General features: G+C 32.6%; 1 protein-coding gene across 1 annotated transcript; it reads left to right on the forward strand.

Moving 5' to 3' along the window:
• Positions 1 to 3,854: 3,854 nt before the first annotated feature.
• Positions 3,855 to 11,387, forward strand: LACS9 (long chain acyl-CoA synthetase 9). The gene is made up of 12 exons (XM_007019001.3): positions 3,855 to 4,008; positions 4,942 to 5,436; positions 5,562 to 5,642; positions 6,291 to 6,545; positions 6,730 to 6,861; positions 6,992 to 7,165; positions 7,268 to 7,497; positions 8,990 to 9,107; positions 9,741 to 9,872; positions 10,006 to 10,140; positions 10,214 to 10,420; positions 10,978 to 11,387. Exons 2-12 carry the CDS (start codon positions 4,990 to 4,992, stop codon positions 11,143 to 11,145), a joined length of 2,079 nt encoding a protein of 692 aa, XP_007019063.3. The 5' UTR covers positions 3,855 to 4,008; positions 4,942 to 4,989; the 3' UTR covers positions 11,146 to 11,387.
• The last annotated feature ends 1,379 nt before the right edge of the window (positions 11,388 to 12,766 follow it).

The following is a 12,766-nucleotide window of genomic DNA, read 5'->3' on the forward strand; positions in this document are numbered from 1 at the left end:
ATATAAAGAAAGGAAAACACCTTTCATTGTTTAGATTTTGACTTTTTCTCAGTCAAGCTATAAATCAGGACACAATGGCAAATCCTTGGAGATGAAGATTGCTTGCTTGGGATGCATGAAGGTTGACAATTGCCTCGTTAGCCAAAAAAGAAAAAAAAAAAAAAACACGCATCGACAATAACGCCATGGCTTATGCCACTACCTTTCTACCGTTTGAATGAGTATATTTCAAGTGAAGAATGAAGAATTGATAAAACGTGGATGATCACACGACAACGTAATGTAGGATATGTATATATATATATATTCATTAGTAAATGTATCACAAATTCTTTGTTTGTTATACCTAACCTTACCAATGATCCCTCCGTTCTCTTCCCTATGAATGGCGGCTTCAACATCAATGACATGAAACAAAGCTACTTCTCTCAGGTATGTATTATGATTTTTATCTCTTTCATTTTTCTTAAAAAAGTATAATTTTAACATTTCAAAATTATTATATTATGATAATATTATATATATATATATATATATATAAAATTTTTCTAAAAAATTAATGATGTTTCGCTACATTGTCATCATGAAATCTCAAACTTTTAAATTTTTTTTTTAATCTTTATTTTTTTATTAAAAAATAATAATAATGAGATTTTTGAACATAATTAATTTATCCTTCAACAATCCAAATAATTTCAACTAAAAATTTATACAAAATGATGATGTATTAAAAAAAGGATCTTTGACTACCCACAAACAAAACAAGGAAAGTTAAATTTCTATCACGATACATCAGTCATTACCAAGCCATTGTTATCTTGTTACAAATCACCTCCACCCCTTCCTTTCACTCCCAATAATTAGAACAAATTCAAAGAGAAAAAGCACAATTAATGTTATGTTTTAGCCTTTAGGACATATATAGGCCATTTGAAACTCTGGGGTTTTTCTTTGGTTGAAAATTTTTAATGTTTATATATTGTATATGATTAAAATAGTATGAGTTCAAACTTCCCTTTTCTAAAAAAATTAAAATAATTATTAATATACAATGAGGTGTAATAATAATTGCCATTTATCAATATTCTCAAGAACCATAAAAAAGGGCATTCATTGCTTAAAGAATGAATGATTCCAATTACGACCTTATCTTCTTCTTACTTTTCTTCCTTTTCATTCAATTTTTTTCTTTTTAGTTGTTTTAAAATCTTTATTCCAAATCTCATTCTACACTTATCCAAACCTTAAGTATATAATTAACAAAACGTTATGACATAATGGATTGGTACACGTTAATACGACTAAGTCATAGACTTAAGTAAGGGTGTTGGCCCCATTAGCCCCCAGTGTTATTGCATTTAAGAATTATTACGAAACTTTATTCTCTTAGTTGGCTCCTCCATAAATATTTCATGCACGTAATATTAAAGGTGAGCAAAATCAATCCAAACTAATTACTCATCAAAATTAAATGCGATTTGGATAAAACGGTTCGGTTTAATTAATCAATTAAATCAATTTGTCCAAAACGTTTGGTCTATTAGATCAATTGGTCCAAAAAGTTCGGTCAAATTAGTTTTTTGGTCGGTTCTCAATTTTAAAATTTTTGAACTAATCCACCTAAAAAACCAAACTAATTTTTTATATATTTATAAATACATATATATTAATATATATAATATTTTTATATATATTAAGAAGAATTGATAGTAAACTTAATTAATAATATACTTAAAATATATTAAGGTATTATATGTACATATACAAATCATAATCATAATAATTTAATATCAGTTATATATATTTATTTATAAATCTGTATAATATGAAATTACAAGTTATATATTTTAAATGATATAACTTATATGTTAATATTATAATATATGATAGTAAATATCTCACATATTAATATATTATAATTATTACACTTTAGTAATATTTCGTAACATAAAATGTTATGTATTTATATATATAATTATATAAATATATTATATATACATATATTTAATTTATACATAAGCATTACTATAATTTATAATAAACTTTATTTATCTGATTACATTTGGTAACTTTATTAATTATCACATTAGATTTTATAACATATTATTTATAATTAGTTATTATTTATATAAACTGTGATATAAAACGTTATAACATATAAGTTATGTGATTAATTTCATATATATATATAACAAAATCATATATTATATATACATATATTTAATTTATACATAAATATAACTATAACTTATAATAGGCTTTATTTATATGATTACACTTAATAACTTTATTAGTTGTCACATTAAATTTTATAACATATTATTTATAATTAGTTATTATTTATACAAACTTTGATATAAAACATTTTAACAAATAATTGGTATCATTAATTATACATATAATAAGGTAATATATCATATATACATATATTTAATTTATACATAAGCATTAGTATAACTTATAATGAACTTTATTTATATAATTACACTTAATATGTTTTTTAGCTATCACCTTAAATTTTATAACATATTGTTTATAATTAGTTATTATTTATACAAAATTTGATATAAAACATTATAACATATAAGTTATATTATTAATTTCATATATATATATATAATTATGGATAAAGTTTATAAATTTTAATATTATAAGTTATAAAAAAATGATAAAATTTTGATCCATTTGTCCAAAATCAAACCAACTAAATCAATTTTATATTTGATCGGTTTGATTTTTTTTATATTTGGTGGGTTTTGGTCCATTTTTTAAAAATAATTAGTCCATTTGATCTTTAAGTATGGTGGACCAAACCACTCAATCTATCCATTTGCTTACCTCTATATAATATTGTCATCCAAATAAAAAAAAAAAGCATTCATGGATATTTGATAGAGACATTAATGTTGCATCACGTGTCACGTAATTATTAAACTATTTAATAAAAATAGTAAAAAAAATGGTATGCCTTGACACATCACACATATAATGGAAATTAATTAAGGTTTTTTTTATCATTCATTCATCTTTCTTTATTCCTTTTCTTAATCAGGAAAGTCAACATTAAACAAAAATGACATCTTTCCCTTTCTTGTTTTGTTGTTTTTGTTGTTGAAGTAATTACTATTTCAGAAGATATTTATGAAGTTAATGACATTGATTTTGATAATTGTAATTCATTTTAAATTCTTAATGAATCTCTTTTATATAAACAAATTAATTAATAAATTTTTTATCTACCAACAAATGTTTTAAGAGTAAAAATTGAACGCGGAATTTCTATGATATCAAAAAAAAGATTTTATTTGGTTTTATTCAAAAAATTTTGAAAACAAAAATATATAAAAATAATATTTCTACTAATATTATAATTTACATATTAATAAATATTTGATTGGTCTCGTATTCGAGCATTTGATATATTAATTAAAAAAAAATCTATAACAAAAGTTTCTCTGGTCCCCTACCATGAAAATTCTGCTATATAAGCAGCACGTATCAGCAAATATCGGGTAAGAAATTGAAGAGGAAGGGAGGAAGTTGTGCATGGCAGATGGGCCACAGCCACATGCACCACATCCACTTTGCGTCACCCTTCGAGAACACAGCCAGTATCTGAACCCAATTGCCATTTGTTTGGTCTCAAACAGGCACTGTTGGTTATTCTTTTTTTGCTTCTTACCCTGAGTCCTGCCCAGTGAAAATTTAAGCCACAACAAACAAAAAGAAAAAAAGGCTGAACATTTAAAAACAAGGCCCCTTTTCAGAGGAAACTAGTTCTGATACTCCAACGTCTTCACTCTCGGTCTTTCCGCCCAACATTTAACTACCCTTTTCGTTTTACACTGTTATTCGAACGTCCTCGTTTTGATCTCTTCTTGAAAAGTAAGCTGAAAGCCCCTTTTTCTGTGAAGCCCCCCATTGCTTTGGTTTTTTTGTAATGCTGATCACTTGAATTGGGTCCCTTACTTTCCCAAATCTTTCAGCTTCAGCTTCGAAATTTTGAAGGTATTTTTGGATCATACACGTGTTTACTCAAATGGCTTTTTTTTTCTTTGTTATTGTTTGGCTTTTTCTTTTTTTAGTGTTACCCTTTTGTTTTGATCTTTCATTTTTTTTTTTGCCATTGTTGAAAATATGGGTTCTTTGATTCAATGGACTGCCTCAAAATTTCCCTTTTCTTTATTTCATTGAAATTTTGCTTGTGACTTAATTACATACCATTTGAATTGATATGTTGTGCGTGGATTTTATGGAATGTTTGTTTACCCTCGTGTTTCTCTTTAATTAAACTTTAAGCCTATTTCTTGTTATTTTTGGTGATTGGTCCCTTAAAAACAGAAAAAGATAAAAACTTTTGTGGTAACATCTAAAACAGTTTAGAATCCTGGAAACTTCGTTTTGAGGTAAGTTAGCAGGCCGAATATGGAGTTGTTAATAGTATAATACTCTATCTTAGTTTTGAATATAAACAAAAGTAATTGCTGTATGAAAAATCAGTATAATGTTTGCTTGGTTAAAAACGGTGTTGAATTATGAAGGTGATAAGCGGTGTTGAATTATGAAGGTGATACTGATAATAGGAACTTTGATATCCTTCTGTCCATTTTTTTGTGTTTCCTCGCAAGCTGTTTATTCAGAAACAATCATCATAATAAAAAAAAGTGATATTTCTCTTGCTATGCAGCTGCATATGCACTTTGTCATGCTTGGCTGGCAGCTGGTGAACGTTTGTTTTTGTTATAGGGAAAAAAAAAAAAAAAACCTTCCTTGTGGTTTTGACCTTTTTTCCGCTGCTACTTTCTATGTGGTTTTGTTGCAATCTTGAAGACATTCTACTTTCCTAAGCAGTTCAGTAAAAATAGAAGAAAAAGGGACCTTAAATTTTTCTGGTACTCATTTTAGGTTGATAATCATGGTTGGATGTGATTCTGTTTTCAGGAGGACAGAAAGAGGTAGATTCTGCCAGGGGAACAAAACCCTATAAATATGAGTGCTTATATTGTTGGTGCTCTTGTCCCTATTGTATTTACACTTCTCCTTCGGAGTTCAAAGAATGTGAAGAAGCGAGGAGTGCCAGTTGATGTTGGTGGGGAACCCGGGTATGCAATCCGAAACAGTCGATTTCCTTCCCCAGTTGAAACGGCATGGGAAGGTATATCTACTCTTGCAGAACTTTTTGAGCAGGCATGTAAGCAACACCACGATAAACGCTTGCTTGGAACGAGGAAATTGATTTCAAGGGAAGTTCAAGTAACTGAAGATGGAAGATCATTTGAGAAGGTTCATTTGGGAGACTATGAATGGTTGACATATGGGAAAGCATTTGAAGCTGTGTGCAACTTTGCTTCTGGATTAGTTCAACTCGGTCATAAAAAGGAAGAACGTGTGGCAATCTTCGCTGATACAAGAGAAGAATGGTTCATTGCACTGCAGGTCTTACTTATATCTTCTAAATTTGTCTTTTGTTATTTTTAAGTTTATCTGAGATGCAAATATGCCAGGTCCTTCTTTGCCCTCCACGGATTAGTGATCATAACTGATATATGTTCTTTTTTCAGGCATGCTTTAGGCGCAACGTCACTGTGGTGACAATATATGCATCTTTAGGGGAAGAGGCTTTATGTCATTCATTAAATGAGGTCTTCTCTCTTTCTCCCTCCCTCCCTCCCTCCTTTTGTGTATGCCTGTGGATGTGCTGATGTGCATGGTTCCATGCACATAATTGTATTTACATAAATGTGCTTCTTCCTTAGTTATCAGTTCTAGTCCAATAAAAGTTATGTTTTTATAGATGTATATAGTAACAAAACTAATATTATTATGTGCAAAGTAGTTAACTGTTGCTTGTACTAATCTTTTTGGCCAGTCCTTTAGAAACTATGTCTGTCGTTAATTTGCTTGCCGCATTGGTGAATTATGACTTCCTATTTCTTACATGTTTAGATACATTGTTAAGGGTCTGCAGCTTGATTAACAGTTCAACATTATTTGCTAAGTTGCTTTTTATTCATGTAATTATTATTTCTCATCTCCAATATATATCATATCATTAAGTTGTTAGAATTGATATTTATAGTTTAAGGTGTCGTGTTGGTTATCGATTCTTCTCAAGGTTAGTGAGGTACCAGTAATACTCATTACAAAAGTATTCCCTGCAATTTGTAATATGCAACTGAGTGGAAAAAGTGGTGATTCACTGTGTGAAGTGGCTAGTGAAGATTTTTATGGTTGTCCGCATTGGTTACTTTATATTTGTTTATTTATTTATACAATCTTCGCTCTTCTAGACTGAGGTTACCACGGTGATTTGCGCAAACAAAGAACTAAAAAAGCTTGTCAACATTAGTGGGCAACTTGACACTGTCAAACGTGTGATCTGTATGGATGATGAGATTCCAACTAGTGCAAGTGGTAGATGGACGATCACTTCTTTTGCTGACGTGGAGAGAATGGGCTGTGAAAATCCAGTTGTTGCTGATTTACCTCTTTCAGCTGATGTTGCAGTTATAATGTATACTAGTGGAAGTACTGGATTGCCTAAGGTTAGAAGTGTCTATTTTGGCTTCTGGTTCTTCTGTTCTCTTATAATTTTGTAGGTAAAAATATGCTTATGGTTAGTGAACTGGTGTAAGCATGATGCTATCTTTGAGATTTTTCAAAATGGTTATCTTAGAAGATTAGGTTTCCATATTGTTAAGCCACTTCGAATATGTCAAATTTGTGCAGGGTGTGATGATGACACATGGCAATGTACTAGCTACTGTTTCTGCAGTCATGACAATTGTTCCTGGACTTGGAAGCAAGGATGTTTATCTTGCATATTTACCCCTTGCTCATATTCTTGAATTAGCAGCTGAGGTATGTATGTTGTCTTAGATTGCATGACAAGATAGATTAATGGCGACTTGGTTTCAATCTCTATTTATATCCTAAATTTGTTTACCTGCAGTGTGTTTAAACGTATTTAACTTTCCTTTTGCAATTGTAGAATTTAATTCCTGCTGTTGGAGGTGTCATAGGATATGGAGCCCCTTTGACTCTCACCGACACATCTAGCAAGATAAAAGCTGGAACAAAGGGGGATGCCACTGTGTTGAGTCCAACTGTGATGGCTGCTGTCCCAGCAATTCTTGATCGTGTTCGAGAGGGAGTGCGGAAGAAGGTTAGAAATTTTCATTTCTACGAAAATATGACTTCTTCTCTTTATATATATAATATTGTGAAACTAAGCTCATTTCAATCATTATTGAATCTTGCACTTTAGGTAGATGCAAAGGGTGGACTATCCAAGAAATTGTTTGACTTGGCTTATGCCCGTAGATTATCTGCAATAAATGGTAGTTGGGCTGGTGCTTGGGGCCTGGAAAAGCTATTGTGGAACTTTCTTGTCTTCAAAAAGGTCCGAGCAATTCTAGGTGGTCGCATTCGATTTTTACTATCTGGTGGTGCTCCTCTATCTGCAGATACTCAGAGATTTATCAACATCTGTCTTGGGTTAGTATTTTTTTAGTATTATACTTATTTATCCTCTGGTGCTGCTCTTTCATACTTAGACACACATGCTCACACTAAAAACACAAGCACATTTCTTTAGTTCTAAAACAAATGTTCTTCTAAATTTTAATTAAAGTATTGTTGATAATTTTAAAATTTTATGTGATGATTTGTAAAATACGTATGATTTTATAGAGATTTCACATCTAATAAGAGTTTGAAAGAAAATGACTGACGTAATTCGAATTACAATATTGGGGTTATTTAGTCAAATGATAAAAAGGAAAAAAGAAATCTTAAATAACATTGGCTGAATGCAATGAGTAGGTTTCAACTACTTAACATTTTTCGACATTTTTTCATTGAAAATTTTCTAATAAGTGGTTTCCAAAATAAGCTACCAAACTCATTGAAAATGGATATATCCAATGGTTATCAAACAACACTTAACATCTTGCCCAACAGAAGTTGCTTCATCTAGATTTTGAGCTTCTTGTTGATTTTTTCTGCTTTTCATCTTAATTCATGAGGGTTTAACACCTGAAGTAGCAATATATAATTAAAGAGCAGAGTCGAATAAACCATTTATTTAAAAAAGAAGCCTAAGGGTTCTTTTAGACCATTTTTTTATGGCTAAGCCTCTCAGAGGCCCAATTATGTGTGTAAATCTGCTCCTCAAGCTGCTAGCTGGTCTGAGATGTAGTGCTCAAATTGTCTAAATCAGTTTCTAGGTTAAATTTCTATTACTTCCGTAATTAAAGCTGATATAGAAAATAGTGGACATAAAAAATGCTTTGAATGGATATACGGAAGATGTGCTTTTATATCTCCGGATGGTTTTTTGATTAAAAATAACTTGACAATTCAAGCAACAGGAGTTACTTCTCTTGAATCATCTGACTTGAATTTAACTTCAGCTCAGTGCATTTAGTTCAAGTGTAGTTCTACCTAAAGTAATCAGGTGAAGAATGGTTCATTATTGCTAATTCACATGGCACATTTATTGACATTGGCAATTATTAGAAACAAGCTTCTCTAACTGTATGAGATGATGTCATGTTATGTTCCTCAACCATTTGGACCAGTTCTGATAGCTTTAACGAACAGTAATATTGTACAGGATATGTCTTTGAAAAGTTTAAATGTCATTCAATTCTTTTTTTTTTGTCAAATGAAAGCATCTTAAGAAACCAAGTCATCAAAGTGATGCCTGTGAATTAAAGAAAACAGGAATGCATGAAGATTCTTTGGATGGCAGGTCTATTACCTTAGATGGTAAATTTGAATAGAACTACAAGTAGCTTATATGTTATAACAACAACCAAAAATCCTTGGGATGACAAAATGGGTTCTCAAACTAAATATAAAATACAGATTGGTATGTGATCACCGTGGAGATGCTATCATCAGCACGGACATTAAGAATTATCTTTTTCATACAGTTTTATTTTATTTTCTAAGTATCAGACTCTCATTGGATTTCCTTTCCCAGTGCTCCAATTGGCCAAGGGTATGGTCTGACTGAGACTTGTGCTGGTGCCACCTTCTCTGAGGTTGATGATACATCTGTTGGACGTGTTGGTTCACCACTTCCTTGCTCTTTTGTTAAGGTAAGATACGATTATGATTATTTTTACCAGTTTGAATGGATGACTTTTTACCAGTTCATGTGCATTGCTTTTGATATTCTGAGGGACTCTTTTTAATGTATTTGCTTTTCTTCACTATCTGCTGGTTAAATTTTGCATCTTTCCCTTTCAAATCAATACAGTAGGTTATTTATTTGCTCTAAGTATACAAATCCATGACAATCTGGAATCCCTTTATACTGGTTGAAACTGCAAGCTTCGAGAGTGGACCTCTATGGTAGTTGTTGTTGATATTATTGGCCGTGGTAAGCAATAAGTCTCTTATAGTATAATTTTACAATGTGAATGTTCTTGCCCTGCATCACTTTGCTTTTGGTATTATACACGCCCAGTGGTAAATCTGTAGCCTAAAAGCAATGCTTATCTGAGCTATGTTTCCTGTTGAATACTTGGCATCTATGCGTGTGTGTTTGCAGATGTGTGTCTCTGAACCTATGTGCTCTCAAAGTTTCATTTTCTCTTGCTCTCCACTTTCTGTAAGATTATGTTGTGAGATTATTGCTCTGGTCATTTCATGTGAATGTGATTACTTATTCCAGTTGCGTGATGCAATCCTGACTTTAATAATATTGCACTACATTTTGTTTATTTCAGTTAATAGATTGGCCTGAAGGTGGATATTTAACTAGTGATTCACCAATGCCTCGTGGAGAAATAGTGGTCGGTGGTCCAAGTGTAACACTTGGATACTTCAAAATGGAAGAAAAAACAAAAGAAGTGTACAAGGTAGGTTTTCAAACTCAGTCTCTGCATTCCTTTTCTATTCTTTCTTATTTTTAAGATTACCTACAATCGATTCTCTCTTTCTTCTCTCTATCTCTTAGTAAACTGACTATTTTAATCTTTTGGTGTGGAAAAGGTTGATGAGAGAGGAATGAGGTGGTTCTATACTGGTGACATAGGACAGTTCCATGCTGATGGTTGCCTTGAGATAATTGACCGTAAAAAGGACATAGTCAAACTTCAGCACGGGGAATATGTCTCTTTAGGAAAGGTATGAATGGATGTTCCTAGTCAAACAAAGATGTTCACCAGATGTTCCGTGGTAACTAATATTTCTTTTACAGGTTGAGGCTGCTCTCATCGTCAGTACCTATGTCGACAATATTATGTTGCATGCTGATCCATTTCATAGTTATTGCGTGGCGCTTGTGGTGGCTTCTCAGCATGCAGTGGAAGATTGGGCTTCAAAGCAAGGAGTTGCTTTCACTGATTTTGCAGACTTGTGTGAGAAGGAAGAAACTGTCAAGGAAGTACATTTGTCTCTCGTTCAGGTATGCCTCTACTCTCTAGAATAAAATTCCAGTGATTTAAAATTTATCCTGATGTTAAATGTTCAAATTTATGCTAAACATTTGAAAAGAGAAAGATTTAAGCTTTGAAGAGGGTGCCTGGATATGCATGTTATGGTCACTCTTTGCTTTATACATTTTGCGACAAATTCTTTAAGCTTGGAGAACTTATAGGTTGGTGACATTTACATTAAACCATTTCTTTAGGATCACTCATTTATGTTAATACATTTTATCTACCTAAAGTACTTTACATAATTTGTTATACGATGGGATTTTAAGTATTGTTTTTCCTGTGCTGGTTTAGCTATGAGGTAGCTGGTAAAGAAAGCTTTAAATTTGCCTGTACTTTCATGTATAAAACAGAGATATTGTATTCCTTTTTCTTTGAACCCTACTCTTTGGGTGCATTTGATGGAGAAAGTAGTGAACAGCCACAAGAATCCAAGGCTCCTAATAATGTGATTTACTTTTTCACTGATTCTTTTTTACCCCTGCAACCACCCCTACCCTTCCCTTCCCACTACCTCTATTCGCAGATTGCCAAGAAGTCACGTTTGGAGAAGTTTGAGATTCCTGCAAAAATCAAATTGCTTTCTACTCCTTGGACTCCAGAATCTGGCCTTGTCACTGCAGCTCTCAAGATCAAGAGAGAGGCCATTAGAAAAGCTTTCTCTGAAGACCTGGCTAAGTTATATACGTCATAGTTTCAAGAGGACTTAAGCTTCTACTGGTGACTTTGCCAATCTTGAAGAATGGAAGACTAGTGTGAGATAATATGATCAATCCTACATTTACACATTCCTTGTCTTGTGTTTAACTATATATTCTTTCTTTTAGCTTTATCATTGCAATTCATGTTTTATGCTCAAGAAACTACAGAAAAACACTGCTTTTTGCCTGTCTTCAAACAGGGTTGTTAGATGCAAATCTCTTTCCTTGGGTTCCACATGTACTTGTCTGTGCTTAAAGCAAACCCAAAAGGTTTTGTTGTTTATCTTTGCCTTGATCCATTCGTGAAATTGGTACGAGGAAGAGTTGATTAAATAGTTTGGAAAACTCGGCAGCCCTTGGGCCTCAAGATTTGTAATTAGCACTTGCCAAACTTTCTAGGCTGAGGTGTTTGAACGTGTTCCTCGTTTCAATGAAGATGGACCTAAGTAGCCAAAAGTCAGTGGGAGGCTAGGGCCTATATGTCAAGGCTTAGGCCAGCTTGCTCAATTCCAAAGGAGAAAAAGACGTGAGTTGCAAAAGCTGAAAACTTTTCATTCAACTCGATTGTCTTCATGATATGGTGGTAGAGGAACTTTGCTCAAGTTTAAGGGATGAAAGAGGATGACTATAGCAAGAAAAGGAAAAAGAAAGCAATGGCGACCCTCATGAAAGAAAGATTTAGTATTACTCTATTCTTTGGATTGCATTCTGATGCTGTGGGGTGCATTAAGAGATCTAGTGATCTAAATGATGGAATTCTTAGTTGATGATAACTGCAACTGTAATCATGTGCTGTAATAATGAAGAATAGATTTTGCTTAGTTGAGGAGGAAAGGGAAAATGAGGAGGAATGGGTTTGGTTTGTGCACCTTATTGGGGGCACCCCAAAATGCACACCACACTGTGCATGATTAACCCATCTCATCTATTTGACTTACTCAGAAGCATGCCAAGTGGATTTTGGTTGAACAGGGGAAGAATTGGAAATATTTAAAAGAAAAAAAATAAAAAAAAGGAGTGATTTGGGGCTTCAAGGAAGGTGACATCTTAATTTCCGGTCCATATATCTCATTAGAGGAGTCAATGCCCGCAACCTTTGAATTGCTAGGTCTTGAACCATAATGTCCATCAAAAGAAATATATATACTTGGACTTTTATTAGGGTAGAGAAAAAGAAAAGAGAGGAATTATTATTGAACAAGACATAAAGGTCAAATCTTTAGAATGGAAGGGTGGTGGAGTTTACAAGAAAATAGGTTTTCTACTTTGCTAAAAGAAAAGAAAAAGGTCGAACAAGTGTAGAGCTGTTGGGGGGAGAAGACTACGGGAAGAAGCACATCAAAGTGGGGAGGGGGAGGGAAGGAGACCCACAATCCCATATCTAAAATTTGGTCCATGATGATGATGTGAAACTTGACTCCAAGCCAACCGAAATGGAAACAGCCCCTTGTTCTCCCCATGTGACTATTACTTTGATTGTTTCCCCCTCCACTTTTTTAAGCCTTTTACAATACAATGTGTTTCGTGGACACTTCTAATTCAAAGCACTCTTTTTTTTTTCCCCTTTATTTAAAAAATATATATATATATATTTCTCTTTTTTTCAATTCCCTT

Source organism: Theobroma cacao, chromosome 8 (genome assembly GCF_053813885.1).
Source record: "Theobroma cacao isolate CCN51 chromosome 8, ASM5381388v1, whole genome shotgun sequence".
NCBI lineage: Eukaryota > Viridiplantae > Streptophyta > Magnoliopsida > Malvales > Malvaceae > Theobroma > Theobroma cacao.